Raw genomic sequence first — 26890 nt, forward strand, 5'->3', positions numbered from 1 at the left:
ATTCAGGAGAGGAAATCTCTTGAGATAGTTTTTATTGCGAATTCGATAATTACGGACAAACACAGCTCGAAAGAGTAGCGAACAACGCCAATCTGCCAATTATTAGAACTACAAGACTTTACTTACGTGTCCTATCTTTAAGTTCATGACTGAAGTAGAAATCGTAATACTTGATTTATATGATGAGTTAAGTCGTATTGTTGTTTGGTATTTAATAATACGTCATGTAACAATGAAATTGTACAAAAGAGATCGCAACAGTACAGGAGGCGAGCATACAGATTTCCATTTCATATATATCATAATTATATACAATTTGTTGATGTTAATTATTGGGAAGTCCATTGTCGCGATATCGTTATCCATCATGCTATTTGTTTCTAATAAATTTGCCAATCGAAATATATTTGTTCTGCTTTTGGCACGTCGCGTATGAAAGTGCACTTGTTCAAATACTTGATCAGTATTAAAAGATGATAGGCTAAATTTCTACGTTAATATGGCATTCCGTAGCGTTTTCAGTTTTTCCTATTTCGCTTATGCTATAATATAAAAAAAAACATTGCAATTTGTTGCGCGGAACGTACGATCTCCTATAATATCGGTCCACATTCGCGGTAAAAGTCGCGAGTAGATAATTCTTTATCATGAACAATTCGGAAAACGCATGAGAGAACATATCACGGTTCTCCGTTTACAAAAAACAAAACAAATCTTACAAGACTTACGATAATTATATATAAATTCGTACTCAGAGTAAACGATCTCATTTGCTTTCCATCTTTCTGCACGAAAGAATGCATATCAAGTCAAATAGAGAAAACGCAGAAATATAGTTTCTTATATCTGAGATAAGCCATCTCCATTTTGCGTCAGTAGATCGTCGATTTTTTTTCGAGTAAAGAAACTCGCGTCACACACACCGTTCTTCAGTCTCAGTTTGTACGAATAATGCTTGTGATATATATATATATATATATATATAATATCTGTATAAAGACGTGTTTTTTTTACTAATGTGATTACAATAATAAATACTTATTTATAACAATAACGACAGTTTGCCAGTTCTCGCGTAATATTGTTTGTGTATATACGTGTGGCGGAACGATATGTTCGTTCGGCAGGAACCTATATAATTAGCGTCATGGTGAACCGTGGGCGCTTTGCTGGATCACTTCCCAACATTGCGATCATTCAGAAACCAGTGAACGCCGGCGAAGAAAAAAAGAATTGTCATTTGCGTATCCACGCAGTGTCACATGTTCACCTCCCAGAGCTTGAAGTAGTTGTCGATCACCTCGAGGAACCACTCACGTCTCTTTGGATCCTTGAAGGCGGACGCCAACGTTCGCAGTTGCAATTGCAGTAGCGCCTCGTCACCCAGCAGGCCGTCCAGTTGTCGCAGCAGCGTGGTATCGCCGTGCAACTTCAACAGACTGGCATACGTGAAGATGTAATACTTTACCCGGAGGTGCTGCACCGCCCACGCCTCCACGCTGCGATTGCCACTTGCTGACTGTATAGAGCCCAAATGCTCCGCGTACCATGGCGAGAAGTAATTGCTCAGCTCAAGATTCGAGAGTTCAGCTACTCCGCGCGTCTTCAGGCGTTCCTTTATTTTCGAGTAGACCTGCGGTGTGTAGACGAAAACCTGGAAAAGAAAAACGGTTCTGACTCTGTGCTTAGTCGCGCGCGCCTTGAGCAAACGTCCATCAGCATCCATCGATCAGTTCTCTTCGATTCTGATCATTAGCGAGGATCGGAGACCGGACCGTGAGTCGGATAGCAGATTGCATCATGAATTTCAAAGGAGTGTTACGTAATCTCGCTTTTACCATCATTGACGCGAATGGCAGAAGCTATCGGATAGCAAGAGCTACCTGGCTCCTCGGTACAAGGAGATCTCTCTGGGCAGTTTTCCTTTTTTTTATGCAGATGGAAATAAAGATGCTGGTGCGTCCGTCGCGCGAGAGAGCGCATGGTGAACGAGGCTTGTTTCACTTTTATCTAACCGGGAGACTGCATCGAGACCGTGGAGCTTTCTTTATGGCGCGCCGATTGCGACGGCGATCAGCGAACCGCGTAATTAAGGAGGATGCACCGGCACAAAGAAGCGAATTTTATGCCGGTTTTGTCATCGTCGCAGTATGAACTGGTTGATCGAAATTACAATTTTACGTAAACACGCGCGTAAGCAGGGCATTTCTTGCTCCCAAAGGAATCTCGTAATCATAAAAATATTCGGTTAAACGATATTTCTTCTTGTCGCTAGACAATAAAACGAAGTTTATTAAATAATACCAGTTAATTAAATAATACAAAAAATGATATCTACGTTTCGCTTTCACAATCAATCTCGGATAGCGAATTCGGCATATCGAATATCTCAATATTACTTACTTGATAGAGCGAGTTTCCCGTGATGTAGGATGCGATGTAGTGCGAGCCAAAGTTCCTGATGAATCGCACGACACTCGCGGTATCGCCCACCGTGACGTTCTCCGTTTGCCGCAGCACGGAGTCGTCGAGGGCGAGGTTCTCGGCGGTACCGGCCAGTCGCTGATTATCGTGAAACCTGGCAACTCGCACTAGAACGTAACAATGATCGCCCGTGATAAAGGACGAGTTTATACCGAGGTGCCTGGCTATGGCCACCTTCGACCAGCTTCCGGTGAAGGCGCGCCAGGGCCTCTCAAGCCTCTCGAAAGTGAAGTCACGGAAATACGCCTGCAGGAGCTGTCTGTAAAGAGAAGTGAACGTTTACGAAACGAACCGAGTCAAATTCTTTGGCTACTCTCGTCTATTTCTCGTCTATTTCTCGCAAGAAAATCGCACGTGCCTGATATTGTCGCAAAACTCCATGTGGAAGTCGCCCTCGAAGACGGCGGAGCTGGTCTTGCCCTGCTGACGTTGCTTCGGCGGCATTGGCGTGGTGTTTTTGAAGACGTCGAGGGTAGGCTCGCGAAATATCCATGTCTCCGTGTCGTTACGTGGCACCACCCGCATGCTGATGCTCAGGTAGCCGTAGCGGCTGAAGACGTTGACGGCGCCGCCGAGCCGCGGCCGCTGCGACCTGGCGACGCGGCTGCTGATCAGCAGCGCGAGCATCCACGCCAGGAAAAACAGCCGCGTGCGTGGCCACATGTCTAGGCGGCAGCCTGGGTCAGTGATACCTGAAGCAAATCGCGAACAGGCGAGCGGTGTCACGAGTTCGATATCGAATTGCGCGAATTGAGCGAATAGCGAACGAAATACGAATGTCTGATCCCACTAATCTCCAGCACGATATCTCCATTAATTAAGGCACTTCTCGATTCTTTTATCTTCATAATAATTTTTTAATCACTTTTCGGTAAGTTTTCTTAAAATCTTCACAACGCTAATACTCGATAACCATTGATTCACTGTTCCCTCGATCTCAGGGATATCCTGATACTCCTATTCGATCCTATTATGGGGCGTCTTTCGAGTTCCAGAACGCGGAGATGTGCATCCTGATCGCGAGAAAGCTACGATCGCAGCTACTAGTCGCCAACATGCACGTGCAACGTCTCGGTACGCGAAACTACCTCGTTATGTAGGTCTAGGTGTGCGTCGTCGAGGTGTTCGCATGAGTTACACGATCCGCGGCCTTCATCCCTACCTGCCTTCCTGCCAGCTTGCTTCCTGTATACATCTGTGTTCGATAATTCGCTGTTTCCCGCGCGTCGCGGGACGCTCGTCGGGAAGGACGACGTCTTCCCGCAAGGAGGACACATCAGACGAGTGGGCGACCGGTCGGCCGACCGCCCGCATCCGCTTCGCTTGGTCGCGTCTCGACGTGGAGGCAGACGGACGGACCTCGACGTTAATCTTAATGACGCGGACGATCGTCATGAATATCCATGCTGGCACTTTGACACGCACTGATCAGTCGGCCTCTCGCACGAATTACGATCGCTCCTGTGACGCGAGCGGGGAAATATAATAAATGAAGAGATCAAGAGAGGACCAGCTGTGCGACAGCACGGCGACGCGCGCGTCCCGCGGATATCGGATGGTGCTTGCTTGTTATAACGATGACGCGGTTCATTTCCCACGATTAGAATTTGAATGACGGGTAACCGCTTACTCTGCAATTCAAATTCTTGCGGTGCGTGAAGCTCCACACACGTGCGGCTACGTGAATGTAATGCACAGCCTCGTGAAAACGCAAAAAACCAGCTGACGACGACAATTAGCAGTGAACACTTGAGCAAAGCACTTTAAAGCGATTCCGCAACGTCTCGCTTCTCCGCGACATGCCTAGGCGCTCGTGAATGCAATTTGCGAATTTTGCATGCCAGCAGAAACAGAGAAGGGATCGTGTTCCGAGCAAATAACGCGTTTTGAGAAAGACATCGTCGAAGTAGAATATTGAGATACCGTTTATCGACCCTGTAGTCAGACTCGCACGTATGAAGTTACATCGCATCAGATGCGAAGGATCGGATGAAGAACCGTTAGGACAACGAACGGTGCATCTCGGGCGCATTTCCTGCGTTTCTCACGAGCGATGACGTCTCTTAAAATTTTCACTCAATTAAGCATATCCGCCCGTATGTGCCGAGATGCGTGTTGTCTGGTGCGTGCACGCAGGCTCCTCCGCACTCTCCGTCATCAGAACCGGCGAGGATCCGAAGTCCAATCGAGAGTGAAAGTGAGACTGAACGTCTGTCGCTCGAATGAGCGGTTCTTCCTCGTGGAGACCGGCTGGAAAAAGGCGACTCGTAATATTGTGATGGCCGCGCGATATGTTTACTCGATCAATTATCGAAGCAATGTTGAAGACTAAATACACACGGAACTACACACGAAACGTGCGTATTCCCGGCGCCATCGATGCTCAACAGCGCGGAAGAAGAGTACGTTGCGGTCCAATAAGAGGAGTGTAACGCGCTTTAGAAATCCCATCAAGGATGGTCAGAGTCCGGGGACTCGGAACTCTTGCTTTGCCCGAGGGAACTACGCTGACGCGAGTGCGCGCGGGTGCACGGTAGTAATTAAGTTTTCCGTCGTTCAATCGAAGAGATGAGATTACTTGTCCCCGCAAAGAGAACGAACCCGATGAATTAGGTTTGCCGAGAACAACGAAGTCAACCCGACCGTCCTCTCCATTGTCAAACGACATTTCAAACGCTCGAGCACTCGTGCACTCCGAGCGTTCTCCAATTCTCTCGGTGCGAAGTCGAAAGACACGCTGCGATATTCCTCTACATATTAATACAAATAAAATATATTCACGTAAATGGCTTATTCGTGGTGAGAATTGTTCAACCTTTCAGGCGACGCGCGCGATGTCAGTTTACAGATGTCTGGCGGATAATGCATCCGTAACGGACCGTAAAGCCTGGCGCAGTTAGATATAATAGATGATCACGATAGAAATTAATTTAACGTTTAATGAAGCCTCGTGGGAGTGCATAATAATTAATCGACCGTCGGCAATAATTAAACCGGGACCGGAAAGTTAAATGACGTTTATCGTGCGCTACACACGGCGGACACATGCGATCGAACGGGCGTTGCATCGACGTTTAACTGACATAACGAGCGCGATAGCGTCCGCGAACTGGACCGCCGCGGTTTTTATCTCCCGAAACGACGTGTACACGCCCCAATTTGTCTTTTCCGTTGTTCCCCGGGGATCGAAACGTTGACAGTTGACGGGGGCGGGAGCACGTCGATAACCGGCGGAACGAATTCTCGACCACCGGCATACTGAGGTACTGCAAAAATAGACCGATACCCCAGCGATCTAGTTCGCTTAATGGGGCGATCATGGCATCAGAACAGCTCGAGATCAGGACACTCTTCGAGCTGTTCTTCGGCATGTCCTCCAACCACAAGATGCAGACACCAATCGAAGACTTAGTCGTCGGTTGCGACATCAACGTAAGTGCTTTCGTATTCCTCTATTGCTTGCACAATGCATTCTTTATTTCTTACAACTAATATAACGCGATAATTAATTTTTCTATCAAAATATTCGTGCGACTGTGAAAATATTTGGTTGGCCAGAAAGATCGTGTGGATTTTTGGTTGACCGGAAAGTCCATGCGGATCCTTTCAACAAATTCGAACGCAAAACTTTGTATTAAGAATTAATAATAAATTAAGTTCTATGCTCGGCGGATTGCATCGTGTTTCTACATTGCGCTCGCTTCGCTGGACTACTCCAATCGCATATACTCCGGTAAACTTTGATATTCCTGAGCGAGACCCTGTCTTCGTTGCCCCGATGGCCTTTCGCGGTCTGCGAGAATGCCACGAAGCGATTAGCGTGATATTATCATTGTGCAACAAGTCGAGCGATTTTTTATTTTCGTTCCAAGGGAAAATTAATTTATCGCGACAGCGCGAGCGGCGGAATCCGTCGTCGCATCGACTTTGTGATGAGGCGGAGACATGCGAGATCCGATAGTCACAAAAAGGCGTTTCTTGTTCTCAAACCTGACAAGTCTCGATTTCCAATGAGGTATTTTTAACTCAGAAAAATATGTTCTTTCATTCTGATGCATTACTGACAAACGTAGCAAATTGTTCCGAGCTTAGTAATTGGGTGTTAAACACGTCTACATTCCTGCCTCAAAATAGCAGAGAGCGAGTTTTGATTGGTAAATTATGCGTCAGGTGAGGTTCAATAATGCGCTGAATGTATCACTATCCACCTGGAGCTGCACTTTTTCGTAATCACATTCTATATGACTAAACGTCTCTGGGTCAACGTTGAGTCACACATGCGAGCTATTTAGTGCGCATACTTTGTTCCATTATTAGAGCAATGTATGGTACCGCCGCACAGTGGGCCAGAAACTCACAAAAGTGGCAAAAAACCAACACTCAAATTTTTACTCAATTATCACGATATCTTAAAATAGAGTAGTTGAAGTGGCCGTAGCGAAATGTTTTTACAGGTTATTCAATATTTGTTCATATAGGGGCATCATGAACAAGAAAAATGTTATTTGTTTCCTAACGTATTTATAATTTCTTTTTCTCGTATGAAAAATTTAGCTTATCACTTTTAAAGGTTTTTCTTTTATGTAATATCAGTATTACGGGTATTTGAATTTGAAAAAGCTAGTAAAGATCTGTGGACGTTAACCTGATTTGAGTATCATGACTTCTTGTGAAATCAATTTTATTCATTTCGCTTTTGCACAGGTTATTGTTTTCCTGCTCCCCGAGACTCCACTTTCTAATCAAAAATTGAAGGTGTCAGGATCTTCATTATAATGTCTACTTTAAACTTATTCGGCGATATTTTGCGAATACTGTAATTTGCTATGTGTACATGAGTTTTAAATCGCCCAGATTTGCTACGATTACGCGACTAGATACGTACAATAAGGTGCATTAATTCACGTGATAGCGAATATTTATTAATAGTAATATATTTATTAATGTTAATATATATATTAATATTATATATATGTATAATATATAGGTATATATATAATATTAATATATATATGTTAATATATAGAATGCATTTTTTCACGATATAAAGCTAGTTTGACGGATAGACACCAAAGTTTTAAGTTCGACAATTTATCTCACTAGTTTATTTCTCATTGTTCTAAATGTAACAAATAGAAAATATTTTGTCCTACGCAACGGTGCCCCATCTGCTGATAGGCCGCTCTACCGTGCCGGCACTGTCTCTCGCGGCGCTTGTACGCTCCGAGTAGGAAGTAGAAATTTTTGATGTCAGATTCGTTATCAGCAACCTTGAAAACCATTAAATATCAAGTTCCATACAAATCCGATCAAAATTAATAGATATTGACCGCCATATTGGATCCACTAATTTGAATATTGAATTTTCCATGTCAGATTCGTTATCAGCAACCTCAAAACCTCAAGTACCTCGAATTTCAGAAAAGTCTAAAGAAATCTTGAATTTTGTCCGCTTTTGCTTGCTTTCTGGCCCACTGTGCGCCGCGTTAAAGCACGATGCTGCTCGATGATGGCCGGCCTGATGCCAGCTTCAATTAGATTCCTTGTGTACCATTCGACGTTGCTCTGTGATCGCGTTTCCTGCGACTAATGGGGGAGACAACCGTGCACCTTTCAAGTTACAACCATGAGGCTACTTAAATAATTCCACTCCATTGGCTTCTATGCCACCGTGCGTATATCATCGCCACAAGCGAATCGCAAGTGGTCGTACGCTCAATTATTATCGCCCGACAGGGATTACTATAACTTTTCTTTTTTTTTTTAACGTCAAGGGGCAATTCAGCACGGACGTAATGGTAGCAATGCGCTAATAAGAAGCCAAGGCAAGTGGACCTTCCAGTTTTTGTATTGTATCCTCGTATCCTCGGCAGAATATTGAAGCCTCATCGATTCCTCGTAAAAAGGTACTTCGCGACTGAAGAAATCCTCGCGATCTCTTTTGTTCTCCGAGATTTATATAACCTCCTCGTTACGGGGAATTTGTTATCCTCTTTTGCAGTAACAACTATGTCTCGTTACTATAAAATTTTTCTGATCGTCGATGCGACATTGATACGCCGTTGAATGTGCGACTAGATGTACTAAATTACTAATGTGCAGATGTGTGCATACATGCACGTGCACGAACGTTTGACATAGCAGAATATTCTCTGCTATGCAGCTTTCTTCAAACAGGAAATTATTCAGCAAACTGCTAGTAACACCAGTCAGTTGCGTGAACTTTAATTTATCGAGTGAATTCAATCATTGGGAAAACGATGTACTCGAGAGTTGCACTGGAGATTCTTCCATTCCGGAATTTTTTTCTCCCTTAAGAAACGTGTCTGGTATATTATCCGCCTGGTGACTCTCGCAGATGTTCACATTGCACAACTTTATTTATCGTCTAAAGTGCCGGCAATCGGGCGTGCAGAGGCGCACCAGTTTATGATCGTGAACCAACATTAAATTTCATGCAACTTTCTATTTTGCACTCAATAAGTGTCTGTCACTTTGAAATCTCGTGCACTGCCACGAAATAAATAATGTACAAAATAATAGCATTCCTTTATGATCGTCGTCCGGAATTTACGGATTAATCTGTCAAGTCAAGCTACAGCCTTGAATCGGTAACTGGAATGCGGTGTCAACGTCGCGTCAACAAGAATGTTATAAAGTTCTATCGCGCACGCTGGCAAACCACTCTCGCATGCTCTCTTGAAAGCAAAAGCGAAAGCGGAGCACGTTCCTTCCGTTTTACTAATTTGGTGACTTAGCTTTTCTTAATATCTCACACTGCTGCCAGTAGCCTTCTCCGTTCAAGTTTTCCAGTTAACTATTAGCACCTGTGATCTTGAAAGTAGGTAAAATTCTTCAACTAAACACAACAACTATGAAAACATCTCGTTATGTATTTATCTTGTATTAAACAGTCTGTTATATCTACAAAGAGCTATTTTGAGAGGTCAGTTTCGAGCAAAGAGGCAACATCTTTATGCAACCGTCAACGAGCAAAGGGATAGCGAGCAAAACAATCGAGGCGTTCTCCGTCCCGATGCTCTTTGTCGTAATCTCATGAATATGCATGATTACTTTCGTTCTTGCGTCTGGCAACTGTGAATCTAGGTATACGGGGCGATCTTCCCTTTGAGATAAACCGATAAACGGCTTCCTATTACGCGTGAGTTGCCGCGGATCCGTACGATTTCGTCGGACCAGCGTCGAATCCGCTCGAGTCGTTCAAGAGCCGAGACGGAACTTGGCCTATCGCTGCGGAAACGACGCGGAGAAGAACGGCGATAAGTTTCACACATTCACCACGTTGCACAGTGGGCCAGAAAGCATGCAAAAGCGGACAAAATTCAAGATTTCTTTAGACTTTTCTGAAATTCGAGGTACTTGAGGTTTTGAGGTTGCTGATAACGAATCTGACATGGAAAATTCAATATTCAAATTAGTGGATCCAATATGGCGGTCAATATCTATTAATTTTGATCTGATTTGTATGGAACTTGATATTTAATGGTTTTCAAGGTTGCTGATAACGAATCTGACATCAAAAATTTCTACTTCCTACTCGGAGCGTACAAGCGCCGCGAGAGACAGTGCCGGCACGGTAGAGCGGCCTATCAGCAGATGGGGCACCGTTGCGTAGGACAAAATATTTTCTATTTGTTACATTTAGAACAATGAGAAATAAACTAGTGAGATAAATTGTCGAACTTAAAACTTTGGTGTCTATCCGTCAAACTAGCTTTATATCGTGAAAAAATGCATTCTATATATTAACATATATATATTAATATTATATATATACCTATATATTATACATATATATAATATTAATATATATATTAACATTAATAAATATATTACTATTAATAAATATTCGCTATCACGTGAATTAATGCACCTTATTGTACGTATCTAGTCGCGTAATCGTAGCAAATCTGGGCGATTTAAAACTCATGTACACATAGCAAATTACAGTATTCGCAAAATATCGCCGAATAAGTTTAAAGTAGACATTATAATGAAGATCCTGACACCTTCAATTTTTGATTAGAAAGTGGAGTCTCGGGGAGCAGGAAAACAATAACCTGTGCAAAAGCGAAATGAATAAAATTGATTTCACAAGAAGTCATGATACTCAAATCAGGTTAACGTCCACAGATCTTTACTAGCTTTTTCAAATTCAAATACCCGTAATACTGATATTACATAAAAGAAAAACCTTTAAAAGTGATAAGCTAAATTTTTCATACGAGAAAAAGAAATTATAAATACGTTAGGAAACAAATAACATTTTTCTTGTTCATGATGCCCCTATATGAACAAATATTGAATAACCTGTAAAAACATTTCGCTACGGCCACTTCAACTACTCTATTTTAAGATATCGTGATAATTGAGTAAAAATTTGAGTGTTGGTTTTTTGCCACTTTTGTGAGTTTTCTGGCCCACTGTGCGGCGGTAGAAAATTTCGAAGTGATCGAACGCGGAAAGCATTTCCGAGCCCTTGCGAAATTCGGAATCTGAATTTAATTTTCTCATTACGGTGGAAGTTAATGTGCAGGTGCGCCGAGGTAGATGATCTTACGGCTTGTTAGCGGAACCAGTTCTCCACGTTGCACGTTTTCTGTTTCTCAGCCACAAAACAACATTTTTAAGTAAAACATGATGAGGACCCAGAGACGCGAGGCAAACAGAACGACGCACCCCTTGTTAAATAAATAATTTATGATTCTGCCGTAACCGCGTTCTTCGTAGAATGCTTAACATACTGGAGAACACGCGTGGAATACGCTATTCTGAACAAGAGAAAAATCTAAGAGTTCAAGAACCGTTTATAAAAAATATTTTCCTCTTTCAGATATAATTTACACATTTTTCTGTGTTGCTCAAATATGCTTAAAAATAATACATAAATCTGTGTAAAGTTTGATCCAAACGATAAAATCTCTTTGGTGAATCACTAAGCGAGGAGCAACGCGATTTCAATCGGACTGCGTTTGCCAAACGTAACAGTTAGGCATGCATAATTCTTGAATGCAGCGGCTGAACTACGCAGTTGATCCCGATTAAAACGAAATTTATACGTGCATGTGCATGTGTGCGCGGAAAGTGAAAGACCGCGGAGATGCATCATCGGTATGTTGACTTTCCGCACGTGCAGTTGGACGTTTCGCAGCGCGATCCAGCTGTTTCTTATCCACTTCGTGTTTCGGCAAACAGCCACGTCTCCGCTCCCGTTAGGTATTATCATTCACACGGAAACGTGACTTGTGATCTCGAGAATGCTATGCAATTAAAAATTCGTTGCACGTGAAGATTCCGTCGTGATGATTCCGAGTCGCTGTGCGTGATTCTGGATAGTCCATCGTTCGTCAAGCACAAGCGCGAACAATTCGAATTTACTCCCGATCGCTGCATAATATTCGGCGGTGTATATCAATTTTAACTGCGACTAACTGTGCGGTGAAACGTAAATCAAATGTTAAATCAAATGCACGAGGAGAATCATTAACGAACGACATGGAACGCACTTGCATCGCGCAGCTGTGATACATTACTGCCAAAATGTATATATTACAACAATTAATTAACGATTTATACAGATCTCTTTTTAATCTGATGACGCAAAAATTTATTTGCATGTATGAAATTCTCTCATATTTGAGTGCTTATAATTCCTTCGAAGTTTTTAATATTGAGACTACATCTTCCAGAAAAACTTTCTTCATATTAGAGTTAGATAGTAAAATATTAAATATGTTTTTTGTTACATACATACATAGACCATTAAAATAAATGTAAAAGAGTCAAGAGAGTTGGAAGACTAGGAAACTCTCGTGGAAAAAACCTGAAAGGACAAGAAAACGCGGGCAGCTTACCCCACCGGATCACACAGGTTTATTCCATTTCCGTTAATCGGCTTTCCCCTCCGTAGTACCGCAAAGGCTCCCTCGCCGTGACGCTAATTGTTATGGGTCACTGACTGTATGCTTGTTACAAGACACTAGAAGATAACTCGACTTTCCAGCGTTGCCGTTCTCAATCAACTGTACACTTGTTGCAACCGCACGCTGGTCGCACCATATATCTCTCGTTTTAATTAGCGTTTTCAATTTTTCTCGCATATAACCGTGCCTCCCTCTCAAATCGCGAATTACGCTGGATGAACCAAAAAACTGCGACATTCATTCATTATAAAAATCAATTTATTTCTACCTGAAACGGTTTATTTATTCAAGCAAATAATTCTCCTTTTCGTCGATCCTTCTCCAACGTTGTTATTCGGTCGAATAAATAAATCGTTGAATGAATAAACTGATTGATTTTTATGCTGAAAGGCCGCCAGGATTTTTTGATTCATTTAATATTAACCGATATTGAAATTAAAAACAATTTTGTAATGTTCGGATTATGCGCACGTTACGTTGCGTGATGTAATCAGAATTTCTCGCGTATAATAACGCGCGAATCTGCCGCGAATTCCATTGTATAGAGCAACGCAAGTGCAATATCTTTTTAAATTACAGAGTTTTGCCACGTTCGCATTATGACTTCGAATTAATCGGGCGTGCTGATTCTTCGCAGTCGCGTGATATCGATAAGCGCATACCCGCGAGCGACGACAACGTTATATCCGCGAATACAATTTAGCTGCCACGGCTAATTTCGTAATCAATAATTCATTTTGACAAACATACACGAGTGGAGAAAAATGCCTACAATCGAATGCATTTCCAATCATTGGGATTTCCAGAAAAAAAGACATCAGAAGGATACGGGCAAGCGCCGCGAGTCTTTATCGACGTTATCTTCACCGCGTACGACCGTGTTAATTTGCATTTGCAGATAGTATCTTTTGCGTAATTGCTGGCAATAGCGCCGCAGTAAAAACAATGAACCCACGTGCCATGCTTAATTATGCCGGGTAACGCGCCGATATAAGTCGGAAATCTAGATAACGACTGTTTTGGATAATACACGAGTAAGCGACTACTCATTCGTGTACACGAGCATGTAAACTGGTTTACAACACATATCCCGTCCGTCCCCTCAGAACGTTCTCCCCTGAAGAACGGCCACTACGATGTCATATGAGGGCGGTGATGTTTTAATCTCGAAAATGACCGTTCGATCGTGCGATTAATGATTCGCTTTCGCGCGGTCGAAAAGCAGCATCCGACTTTGGCTGGACCATCAAGAAACATCTCGCAACGCCAACTTATTGAGGCTAGGCTTTATCGAGCCGCCTGTCGCGTCATCATTGCGCATTGCACAATCACGATCGCTTAACTCGCGGATGCGGTCAATTACACGATCAACAACAGTCGGATTTTTAATGCGAAAACACGCGCGCATTAGTTAAGCCTTCTTTTTCGCGCAAAACCGCGCGATTCCGCGTGCTTCGCGCGATCGGGGTCGTTCACTCGGCTGACTGACGCACGAATGTAAATTAATCTCGTTGTGTTACGCGCACACGGCCCCGAGTGCGGACCACATGTAAGCGGTTTATTTTTAAAAGTGCACTTTAGAGGCACAACGCTCGCGAAGTGTGATCTCGCCAATTTGTCTGGCAAAGAAACGTCACCAATCTCTCACTTGTTCAAGTGCGACCTGAAATATCGAGAAAGATTCCTCACAGAGAACAATAATTGAAAAGGTACGACTATCGTATGGAGAAGGATAACTTGTGTAACGTTTTAAATTCCGTGGACGTATCGCTCGCCGAGAAGCTTTATTACACCGAGCGGCGATTCATGAGAACGAGTCAGCCGACTCCGAAAGGAGTTTTTCATTCCACGTTCCCAGGAGATTCGCATGCACAAGACGTATATGACGAGGCCGGAGGATTCAGGGGCCGAGAGGCTTCCTTTCAGCTGACTCGCGGCCCCTTTGTCTGGGCGAAACCAGATTTTTGCGAAATTGCGCCATCGAGGGTTGTTATTTCTCCGGCGCGAAGTGTTATTACCATCGGATGTGCGGGGAAAGTCTTTCTTTTATATCCGCGAGATTCCACCTGACATTTGCATAGGTATGCTAAATGCGCTGTCGGTTTGCACGTGGATGGGACGCTAAGAGCATTACGTTCCCGGACTCTGGTGTGTGGAGGTTCCCTCCCCCTCTTTCCCGTACATATTATATGTATAATAGAAATGTGCAGGGTACGTGAAGCCTCCACGTGCGAGCTGGTAATAATCCCGTTTAATTGTATAATGCACTTACTCGCGTAAAGGTGCACGGCTCCGCTCGGATATAAGGTTCGAGCGGAGGTGCAACGAGCGCGTAACGACCGTGCAATCGTAATAAATCGGATTTGCAGCTCAAACGAAGATTCCCGCGCAATAATTCGACCGGATATGATAATACGCGTATTCGAGATCTACAAATAGCCGCCTGCAGTATTTCAATTAAAAATGCTTCGTATATTTAGATCGTACTCGGATCGGGTACGTTATCGGTCCTAGATCTGCTGTCATTGTGAGTCGCAGCAACTCCCGCATATCTCACCTTATTTATCGTCTAATTAAAATATCGCTTTTGACGTCTACGCGCTATTCCGAGAATCGGATTTTTCGCGCAAAAATTTTTATTCTCCATTATTGCGCATGGAGTCTTGACATTTGCATAAAAAATCGATGAAGCTTGTACTAATGAAACGTCGGCGATATATACCGCAAGATTGGTATCTTTGATTTCTGCGCTTCGCCGAGTTTCTGCATATCTATCCTTTTATCTGCTTCTCCTATTATACTTGTCTTTAATCGTGCTTTACGCGCAGGCATTTCATTTCCCTATTAGGTAATATATCCTTTGCGAGACACTACGGCTGGCGAAGAACTCCCTTTGTCTATTATTATCTCGGGAGAAGAATATCACGATCTTGCGCCGCGCCGGCGGATCATGCACCTTACATGCAGTCCCCGTGACATTTAGCCAGAAGCGGGGAGTGCATCCTCGCGGTGCCGCAATCCTTTACCGAGCAACGGTGGAATGCGTCCTCCGAAGCGGCGGATTCTGATTGCGACACAAAACTCAGTGGTAGCGAAAAAACCTCGTGTGGCGCAGGAGGGAGGCGTTTGCGAGAATCTCGCCGATAATCACGTTTCCATCGAGAACGTGTGGGACGATTTCGTAAATGGTATTTATCTCCCGCGGAGTATAAACTCACATAAATTAGAAACATCATTCATAGCGACAGCGGCGCGTGCATCGACGTAATGAAATGTAATCAGATTTAATCATTAGTTCGAGACGCCTGATTGACAAGTTGCTGAAAGAAGAATACTAGTCTCATTTACAATCTCATCATCTTCCTTTTCTTGTTACGCTATCAATGCGTTGACCAGAATTATTATAGATTTCTTCTTTAGTATCGCGAGACCTGAGAACGGAGAAATCTTTTTGGAATGTTAATTTCGAGTCAGAAGAAACGAATCTGCATCTCGGTCTTGATTTGATCCAGTGTCAATCGTTGACAACGCAGAATGCGAAACACTCGGATATGAACCGACAAGTACTCGTTCGGTAAGTCAATTTTGCTTGAATCGACCTTCCAGTATTATGCAAAAGATATCGCGATACCGTCGGTAGCTGGTGATATTTTGAGAGAGAGCGACATCTTTCCTGTTTCTTAAAACAATTTTATATACTTGTCAATGTCAATACTTTTATTAAAGTCTCGAGTCGTTCCCACGCGTCGCTGCACAGATCGATTTATGTCTGACATCACGATCTTTGTCTCCGCGTGATCTTGAGACTCCATGCAGCTGCGCGATATATGTCAACTGGAGAACAAGATAACGTAGGTAGATCCTTTTAAAGTGAATGGACCGGACCTGAACTGATCGGGGAACTCTTCCAGGATATTTTCAGATCCGTCTCGGTCTCGTGTTGTTGTGGCGACCGCTTTCACCGTCAAATCTGAACGAGTTGCAAACGCGATCTTATCGTGTTCATTAATATTTCATTATTCTGGTTGACTATGGTCAGCCGCTGACGAGAAAAGCACAATGCGCAAGCTTGTGAACCCCGCAAAAGTCCCCAGCATCGTGACAGTCCACGTGATGTCCCCCATTGCTCCCATAATTAATGAGAAAGATCCGCAACCTGATTTGCGATTTCCTGGTAGACACCCAGTAGCGTGTCCGGTGTTTGCCTCGACAGTCGCTAAACCGCGTTTTGCGTTTCCTATATGCAGCGAGACGTGCGCGCGCGTTGCATTAATATTTATATAACAGTAAAAGAAAAAAAGGAAAAGCCATGTAATCCGTGTAACTGTTGACGCCGACACGCAGGGACGGATGAAAACGTTGGTGCCCGGCGGGGCTTGAAGCTGATCACTCCCGAAGTGCCCTACGGCCCTTTCATGATCGCGAGCGACCTGAAAAGGATCTCCATCTTCGCCATGTCGCGGAAAATGAACTTCTTCCCGCTTGCCCGACCGCGCGTGGTTTTTTGATATATTTCAATGTAAAACCGACGGGAGAGCTGTGCGCCTTGACGGCTCGGAGGTGTTATCAGCGCCGAGCGATCGCGCGCTCCCGGAGCGGAGTAATTAAAATAATGATAAAGCCGCGCACAGCGACAGCGAAGGCGAGCAGCCATCGCTAAGGTCAGCCAGCGCAGCCGAGCATAATCTGCGAAATGATCTGCTTCAATAACTCGAAAGTGCACGCGTGCACTGCAGGCGAGGGGAAACGGGTATTTCTGATTGCGGCCACCTCATGTACGCGTTCAGGTAGACAGGCAGTACTATTATAAGCCTCGTTCCTGGTTGAAAATGTGGGTAACTGGCATAAGGACGGTCACCCGCACGTTCGCACGTGTGTATGATACAACGAACCTACCAGCGAGCCGAGCCTTCGGTTCCCTCTTTTATTCCGGGTGCTGGCGTACGCTCGTGGCGTGATATCGCCTGATATCACGCCGGCACGGCTCGAGTGTGAAAGTGCGTGCGTGATACGCGTGATAAATGTAGTGAAAACCGACGGGCGACTTCTGTTTGCGGAGGCGATCGAGCACGCGCGAATGCAGAATTCGTTCCTCGCACCTGCGAGATGATCGATTAAAGCTCGAATGAGTAATAAACTACTCGCGCAACGGGTTCGCGAGTACGGCGGCTGTTACCTGGGTCTCTGACTCACAGTCCGTCACCTGACGCTTTTGTTGCGATCACGAGCCGATCTGATCAGCCGACGATCCGATTAGCGATCTTGGTTCTTGAGCAAGATAGCGACGATCACTCATTTTTTTCTCCGCGTTTCCTGATTTGCACCGCGGCACGAATTTAATGAACAGTCGCGGCGAGTTGTTTTAATCTTGTCGGGGTGAGATCTGTTATTAACGATAATTGCCAATGCGAACGATTGCACACGATAGTACGCGCGAACAGACGAAATCCTCTACGCGCGGATAATAAGACGATATTTCGACATTAAGTCGGCAAAGCAAGAGCACATAATTCCTCTCATAACGTATAGTCGTAACGGTGTAACGTAAGAAATGCGGATGAAAAAGCAGCCAATACGAAATAAAGAGAGGCGAGCGTAATATGCCACCACTAATCTCATGCGGATTGTGTTATTCGAGTTATATTCAGCGAACTATAACGACGTAAGGCCGTTGCTGAAGTGTACACAGAATCGTAGATAGGTATACGTGTATAACCCGAATATTTTGAAAGGACGATTAAAACGGGATTCGTGCCCCCTGAAGCGTTTCTTTATTTAGACGTTAACAACTATATCCAAGATAAAAATAATATCCCGATAATCTATCATGCAAAAAGGCACAAAAGAAACAAAAAACTTAATTTCGAACCCCGAACAGACTGCTCGGTGGACGGAAACGACCTCAAATACAACTTCGCATGTGCGACACGTGATAGAAAGGATACCCACCGCTTAAATGCAAAGAAATATTGGTGGCTAACACCCACCTAGCGAACAAGACCCGTCAAATGACGATATATATATTCATAATAGTTATTTAAATTTTACAAAAACCACTCGTAAGAAATAAGTCTGCCAAATGTTTTGGGTACAACCTTTTTTTATTGGCAAAACATCAGAACGATTATATCATAACGCAGCCCTAGTTATTGTACTCACATTAATACATTTACGCTTTAAGTTATTAAATCACATACAGTGTACGTCTTCCGAGAGTGCTTTAGATGCCCGCAGAAGCATAATTCATTTGTAACGGAAGAAATTTTGTTTATTATTTGTAATCAAATGTAATGGTATAAAGGTCTAAATAAACAACGTTAAAAAAAAAAGGTATACGTGTATAATAAATGTCGAAATTAATTGGTGGTATTCAAAGAATACGTTTTGAAAGTTTCTCACAAAGAAAAATTTCGACATTTTCGACTGCACCATCCTCCAGTACATTTATTAAATCTGATTTACATTATTCATGTAATTTCGCGATATTCTATTGAAATAGCAGAAGATGTGTGGCATAAAAAAATAAACCAAATCTGCTGTATCCACCGCAATTTATTCTGGATATTATGGATATTACGCATCCTTATGTCTGAAGGTTCCTCATGAAGGATGTGGCGAGGCGTCGTTAATTAACCGTAATCAGGTGGAGCAGCATCAATACCATGACCTAAATATTCCTTTGATCTTTACGTAATGGAAAACAAGGTCCAACTCTACTGTTGTCACTATCAAAAATGTTTGAACGGCTACCATGAAAGATATTACACAACCTACACATATTGATGAGTAATACTTTAATGAGCTTAATGAAATTCAGCGGAAACAGACGGAAGAATAATAACGATGTGAAAACAAGAGAACAAAAAATAACAGCAGAAGGATCGCATATTTATAAGTACTCATATTTTATGACGATAAAATACTATCAGGTGCATAATGCTGAGTGAGTTGTTTTTAATATTAACACGCGAGCTGATTTTATGTATGCATCAGCGGTAATCAACATATTCGTTTTCTCGTTCGCATTCGCTGATCGCGTGCTGGATGTCGAGAGCGTATCCGAATAAAATCACTCCGCGATTGCGTAATCGGATCGGTTGAACGAGATCGTTGCGAGTCTCTCTCTCGGTGATATCACCGAACTTGCAGTTCGATGATACCAGCAATGCTCGCTCGCTCGCTCGTTCAAGGGGAATCGTTCGAAGAGTGCAGACACGCCTATCGATGAATTTACGTAATCATGCAGCCGCACGAACCACGTGGCAAATCAGCTGTTAACGCGCAATTCGCCGCTCAACGTTCACTGCACGTTGGCAAACCGTGAACCACTCGCTTCAGCTTCGGTGGTCGAAAGTATTAAAGTAAGTTCGGCGAAGTAAGTTCTCGAGGAAACCAGCTGCGACAAATGCGTCTTATTCGTACGTTTTTCCCCGCATCGCTACGTAAATTACCGTCTGCGACCCTCGTTGAAAATCTGACGTTGGAAATTGTAAATTACTGTTGGATGTTCTCGTATGACAGAAACAAAATACGATAGTTCTGTAATAAACTGCGGAACGTTGAATGAGAAAATCACTTACGTGTCATGCGAGTGTCGCGTTAGAATGAAGCAAAACTACATTAAAGCGTTAACTGCATGCGAACACGGTGCAAACACGAGCCAAAATGCCATACCACGCTGGTTTACGTAACGAGACGTTAAATAGCCTATCGTCAAGGCGCTATTAAATCGCGAGTGGTTAATTATACGCGCTGATGCGCAAGCACACAGAGCTCAGAACTCAGAAATCCCGTGCGGGTGAACGTGCTGGCATCGCGAATCAGAAACTCAGGCGTTCACACGTGTTCAGCATCTGCGACTGCCGAGAGACATGCTAGACGATCCCTTCGATCGCAGTGATCGATCGCGATAAAGATCTGCGGCAACTGCAATGCTTTTCGCGCGAGTTTATAAATAAATCGCATGATTCCCGTCTTTTATCAGTCGAACTGACGCATAAGTGCGTACGGGCGCGTTGTAGACAGCAAAACGCTGACGGCGATGCTACTTTCACTCGTTGAAGGTTGCATTCGTAATTAGGAGACGTGCTGATCCAACATTTCTATTTGTGCTCCGTTTCTTAAGTCCGCGTCTCGATCGAGCACGTTTTTCGACTCCTTTCGGAGCGGGATCTCGCTCAGATCATTGCAATCGCATTCCCGATACTTGAGGTCGTGCGGCAAAAAGCAAGTTGTACGGCAGGCACGAAGGTTAACGTTTTCACAGAACGGATATCGCTCATTAGAATTCTCTTTCGAGAGCGCGGATGACTACGACAAACTTCTTCGGTCCCCCTAAGTACAACGAGTCCAAGGCTGCTATTCCGCAACTCCAACTTTCTGCCGAGTCTGCCTGTCCTCTTCGGACCGAGACTGATTGCTAAACATCTCGCGCTTCATTTCTCCTCCAACGCGCCTAGCTAAGGAGGTCTCTCGTATCTTTTTATCATCATTGACGATTCCAATTTCAAAAGATATAATATTATGCATAAAGCTACGAATGCAAATATGCGCGTGTATTATTTTACTCGAATTTACTTCTCACGCGAACTTTTCAGGAGAAAACTGTCGTGCAACACTTGTTGATAAAATTTTATAATCTACAATTTGCATGTCAAATTGGTTACGTGGCCGGATATATTTAGCTAAGCGTGTTTGAGGCTCAAAAAAAGATTATAATAACGCGAGGAAAGCCGGTTTTTGTTTTGTTGACCTAAATTCATATGTAATACTTATGCTAGCGCGATTAAACGGCCATCATTTTAAATAGTAATTTGTCCGCGACGCGGCACTTCCTTTTTGCAACTTTGTAAATTCATCGCCGCATTTTTATTGCGTATGTTAAACGCGAATTTCTGCATTTTGTAATAAGTTACGCTATAAACACATATCGTAAATTGTATTAGATTTTAGATTTGATTTGCGATTGCATAATTGCAAATATATGCACCGGCTGCTCACCAATGAAACAAACGGAGCGCATTGAATTGCGATTAGCACAAATAATCTGGGTAGAATTTGTGGATCGACCCATGGAATGTGATGCGTGTGCGATGTTGAATAACGCGTTGAGTAAATCGATATGCAATACTGAAGCAACCAGTTCACGCATATGATATATAGATATACATATCTACACGCGCATATTCATTATCGACGATAAGTTCTCTTCCTAGGAAGAGAGGAAAGGAAGCCTAGTTTACCATACCAGTCTATAGCAGGTCGATCTTGTCTTTCAGTCGTCAACTATCAGCGTTCGATCGCGGTTTACGTCGAATTCAGAGACATTTTACATCGCCGACGAGAAACGTCGTAAAGAATATTTTTTACCCCAATTGCTATGGCTGGATTGATACCATAAAACACGATACCCGATATTTTACCGATATTGCAATACAATGTACGGTTATGCAACTGCGACCGAAAACTTTAGAGCACGTTCTACAAAACCAAAGAATATTTTATCCTTTTATGCGAAAATTGTATTTCATTGATTTAATTAAAAAGAAAACATCGCAATAAATTTTTGTTCTGATTGCAGAGATCTATTTGGAACTTCGTGAAGGACCAGAAACATTTTTGGATTCAATATTGTCAAGGCAATATACGTCAGAAGAAACTGAAAGTCGTTTTGGTCACGGGATACGAGAAATTCTTATGAATTTTTATCTACTCTTATCTACTCTTTACGTGAAAATTGTGTATCTCGCGACAATCTTTACATAGGTGGCTAACATTATTGATCATTGATGATAGCAATTATGTAATCTCGTAATTATACAAAACTCAATCAATCTTACTACGGACATTTATATTTATTTCTATCTCATTTTCCTCGCAGAAATGATTGTAATTAATTTTATCATCAATTGTGAACCACGAAGTCGTAAATTCTCTTATATTATTAAGCCGTGAAATGTCAGATTTTCGCAGAAATACATTTTCTATTTACATTCTTAACGATTCCGCAAATCCTAAATAACAATCTCACCTAAACACTTTAATGTCTTCCCATTTTCCTCTTCTCAGCTGATTTATCAGGAACTTCGCAGCGATGGAGCGTCATATGGATTTAACACGAGTTAGGATTCAAAGTATCAACAATCATCATTATTGATTCTCTTCAAACAGCCCAACAATCCCAATGGTTCTCGTCGATCCGGCACTTGGGGACGTCGTCCAACAAAAGCGTTACCAAACCTTCGGATCTTCCTATCGATGTCACGCAACTTCGATCGCCCTGCGATTGAGTACGGATCATCCGACTATCACGTTATTTTACTCACACGCGCACATAGTGAGCCATCACGCGCACGAACGTACCGATCGATCTACGCAACGAAATCTCGTCAGCGATCTTTCGCGGCTGCATCCATCTCCCGAGCTGTCTGCCGGCCCTCGATCGATCGATAATAAACCGGATGTCAGGGCACTCCGTTCCGGACTTTGGTCCCCTATCTCGTCACTCTCCTCAGGATCCTCGGTGCTCGTTCCTCTCCCTTTCGCACGGGGGATGTCGAGGTTGTGCTATAGATCGCGATTCGGACGATCGATGGAACGTTGGATAATCGCGTCCGTTCGTTCTCGGATTATCCAATTCACGCGCGCACGCCGCGTCTCGTCCAGGGGGGGTTTTCCCGGCCGGACGTGACTCGGGGAGATAGGAGGGTTTCCGCCGGCGCGATGCGATCGATCGATCTCAAGCGCGATCGACGCAGTGATCTCGCGGCACGGGAGATCTCTCTCTTTCTCTCTTTGTTTCTTTCTCTCTTTCCTCGTGCCCGGGCCCCCGCCGATCTGACCATGGGCACCGAGCGTCTGCGACTGCGGCTGAAATCTCGAATCTACTCGCGGCGAACGAGGCGCGAACAAGAAAGCGAGCGAGCGACCGCGAGAGAGCGCACGGCGTGTGCGAGCACGATTTAATGCACGACTTGATGTATGTACGTGCGTGTGCACGATGTGTGTGTGCACGCGTGTATAGTCACACGTAATCGACGGGGGAGAGGGTAATACAGAGAACGAGGTGGAGGAAGAGGGGCATTTTATTTTGCAGTGGGTGGCGGGCCAGATAAGAAGAACCCGGTTTCCTCCGGCTTCACCAGTCCCCGGATGTTGACTGCCGTCTCTCCCCGGATTAGATCGACCTCGCGAGCGGATGGTCGCGAGATCACAGTCGAACGTTCATCAGATTGATTACGGCAATGAATGATTAGAGGGATCACGTATCGTTTCTTGAAAGCATGCGTCTTATTGTCTGGATTAATACTTATTTTTAATACTCGGTTATTTTTAATATTTTTCAGAAATGTATTTATAGCAGTTTACTGGAATATCACAACTCCGCTGAGAGATATACTGTTTCCTGCCTTGTTCCAGTCTCCTTTGTGCGCGCATGCAGTACATTTCGGATGACCTTCGCTGAGCAAGTGGCTGCGCGATGTCAATTATACCCTGTATATGCATACGAGCGAAGGCTAGGCGCCGTTTCTGATCCGATTTACATGTCATTTTCCATTTTCGCTTAAGCGCAGCTCGACCTGTGTCTGTTATCTTTACCTGGAAAAAGTGCGTTTAAATGCACGCTTACGCCAGCTCAGAGAACCATGACTACGGACGGCGGCAGCAGTATTAACAATAAATTGCTATTTTCGACAAAAATTGTATCTAAATTGCTATTTTCTCTAAAAATAAGATATTTAACGAAAAGAAAATGAAAAAAATGCGACAAGAAAAAATTAGGGAGTACGTTAATGATCTCCAATTGTATAATAGAATCGACCGATAGTTGGAGAACGTTCGAGATCACGTTTCCGAATTAATTGATTAACTATTTAATGCGAGGGGAATAATTAAACTAGCGCATGCAATAATAATCGCCTGGTTCGATTCGCTATGGCCGATATTTAAGCAAGACTTAATAATAATAACCGGTTTCGTAATTTTCAGATTGGTTCTCGTGCCGCTTCATTACCTGCTGACTTCCTTCTTACAATACTGCCGCTTCCTGCCGTTCCTGAACAATAAAGCTTAATTTGCGCCACCTCTAATGTCTCTCGTTCTCCAACTCTCACATTCATTCGCCGACAAATAGGTACAACTGTCTCCTCTCCAATACCCTTGCAACGCCTGCGTTTTAAAGCGATTCCAGTGAGCAGAATTTTTGGAGCTCTCCAGGGCTGAAGAATACCAGATGATTTTCACGAAATCAGCTTCTCTCTCCACCCTCCCCTGGGTGAGTTTATTTCAGGTCCGGTTACGCGTTACGTGAAGTGTTACATGATCGCCGGGTACCGTCGGTGAAAGGCATTTAAATTCAGCCTACATCATGGACCTCGCAGAACGCGCAATTGTGTGTCAATGTTTCATTGTGTCGCGGCACGATCTAGTCTTAAGGACACGCTCGACGTAAGGCGCTACATTCCGCCCGATTCGAGTGCATCCTACGATCCTTGGAACGGGGTCAAGTTCATCTCATATCTGTTCGTGGATCGCCAACAGAAAAAATAAGAGCACATTTGTACGCTCGCTGTTCGCGCAACGAGTTCTCCAAGTTTCGTACGAACGCGATGTGAATAAGACTCACAAGCGCAGTTAAATATACTTATTACGATGATAATGCGTCACAGTCTTCTCGACGTTGCTTCGCATTGTAGGAAATGCCGAACGTTACCAATGTGAAAATTCAATCAGATCGGAATTCGTCGAGTATTCGTCGAGTTCGAGTGCGAACGAACCAGTTGCAATAAACGCGACGGAAACGTTGCGTCTAAAAATGGACCCGACTTTTTTAATCGTAAAAAGACTACGTAATCGCCTGACACAGACCATGTATATCCAGTTGTTCCATCCACGTGATGTTCCGGCCGAGATTGCGGTTGCCGCTATTTTCCGCATTACGTACTTACCTACATAGCCAAACCGCAGAAACCACGTTTGCCACAGTGCTCCGTCTTCTGTTCCAACACGGTCGCTCACGCTCTTCGCATCTCCAAGAGATCCCAAGAGATTGGAGCGAGCAAACCGGCTGGGGATTGCCAGCTCAAGACGTTCGCTGACCATTACGAGAGAAATGACCAGTCACTGAAACCAGGCAAGGGTGAAGGTCACGCTAGTCACGAATACCGCGTTACGAACGCATAAATGTTTCTGGACTCGTGCGCCCATACCTTACTCAAGACCCTGAACAGGTTGGAAGACCCTGTAACATACATTGCGAGTTCATCGCACCTTCTTAGATTGCTTTGTAAATTGTGCGCCAACTTGGAAACTACTTCGCGTCCAAAGGAAAGAAGATACTCAGGCTTCGATATATATAAAACTTCAGAAAGCTATCAGATTGAAGATTGAAGATTTCGATTCTCTTACATTTCGATGAATTCTCGAATGTAAAGTAATTGTAATTGAAAACCGTAGACATATTTTGATTTAGAAATAAAATTTAGAAATAAAACCGAATAAAAGATTCGGAATAACTTTCAATTAACTTTCGAATTTTCTTTTTACTTGCAAATTACAGGAATACTGTGAGCTTAACGTTAGAAATATATCAAACTGAACAAGAGAACAAGAGAAGTTTTACTGACTAGACTAGACATTAATCTCTCGGATACCACTTTTTGATCTTGAGAATCTCGCGTAAAACGTGTAATAAACCAGCTCTTAACTTTTTTACGTCCGCGGGAGATAAGTGCGTTCGAAGATTTCGCAGTTGCGACTGCCGCGAAACGATGCGTAATTACCAGTCACAATGGCGAGAAAATGAGTGTGAAGGGGTCGTGTATTACAGACTGGACGCCAAGACCGCGTTCTGCTTGAAATTCTTTTCCACGCGGCGTGCCTTTACATCCTAAGCAACCTGGGAAGCTCGCAAAATCGATAAAATTGCTTAATTACGTCCCTCGGGCAAAAATTTTCGATAATTTCGTCGACATAAAAAATATTTCCGACTTAATTGACGGCAATTACTGAATCAATTATCCGTTGCCCACGTATTGCAATAATAAAAAATTAAGAATTGAATAGATTATATTTAACGCAGTTACAGAGTTTTATTATAAGAGATTGCATATAAATGAGGCTAAAGCAATCAAATGAAATGGTGTCTACAAATGAGATGGAATCAGTAGTAAAATTAATCAGTCTGTAAATGAATCTCTCATGCAGTCAATAATTTAAAAAAATTGCTCATTTCCCGAGACGTAAGGACATCATGGTGTGCAGCCAAGTGCACCATTTACCAGATTATGGAGGAACTTAACAACCTAACCGGTTGTACGCGCCAGACTATGTGACTATGTACTTGCAGCCTTGAAAACAGCTATTTTATCATAAATATATCTCATTAAAAAGATGTTAGCTAGCCTCCATGATTCTTTCCACTTCCATGAAGTTACTGTTGCTGTTAATAACAGGAGTTATTT

The 26890-nt window shown here is 43.4% G+C and overlaps 1 protein-coding gene across 1 annotated transcript; it reads right to left on the reverse strand.

The window, feature by feature from the left end:
- Nucleotides 1-194: 194 nt before the first annotated feature.
- Nucleotides 195-24524, reverse strand: LOC105277967 (torso-like protein). Its single transcript, XM_011336727.3, has 4 exons — nt 22459-24524; nt 2843-3176; nt 2404-2743; nt 195-1654 (listed from the first exon to the last, which is right to left on the reverse strand). Exons 2-4 carry the CDS (start codon nt 3145-3147, stop codon nt 1259-1261), a joined length of 1041 nt encoding a protein of 346 aa, XP_011335029.1. The 5' UTR covers nt 3148-3176; nt 22459-24524; the 3' UTR covers nt 195-1258.
- Nucleotides 24525-26890: the final 2366 nt, after the last annotated feature.

The sequence above is a fragment of the Ooceraea biroi genome, chromosome 1 (genome assembly GCF_003672135.1).
Source record: "Ooceraea biroi isolate clonal line C1 chromosome 1, Obir_v5.4, whole genome shotgun sequence".
Classification (NCBI taxonomy): Eukaryota; Metazoa; Arthropoda; class Insecta; order Hymenoptera; family Formicidae; genus Ooceraea; species Ooceraea biroi.

Excerpts from the sequence above, each read along its gene's own strand:
- LOC105277967 (XM_011336727.3), bottom strand. The coding sequence starts at position 3,147 with ATGTGGCCACGCACGCGGCTGTTTTTCCTGGCGTGGATGCTCGCGCTG. Across the intron at positions 2,744-2,842 it reads GAGTTTTGCGACAATATCAG|ACAGCTCCTGCAGGCGTATT; the intron begins GCACGTGCGATT and ends TTCTCTTTACAG. Across the intron at positions 1,655-2,403 it reads CGGGAAACTCGCTCTATCAA|GTTTTCGTCTACACACCGCA; the intron begins GTAAGTAATATT and ends TTTCTTTTCCAG.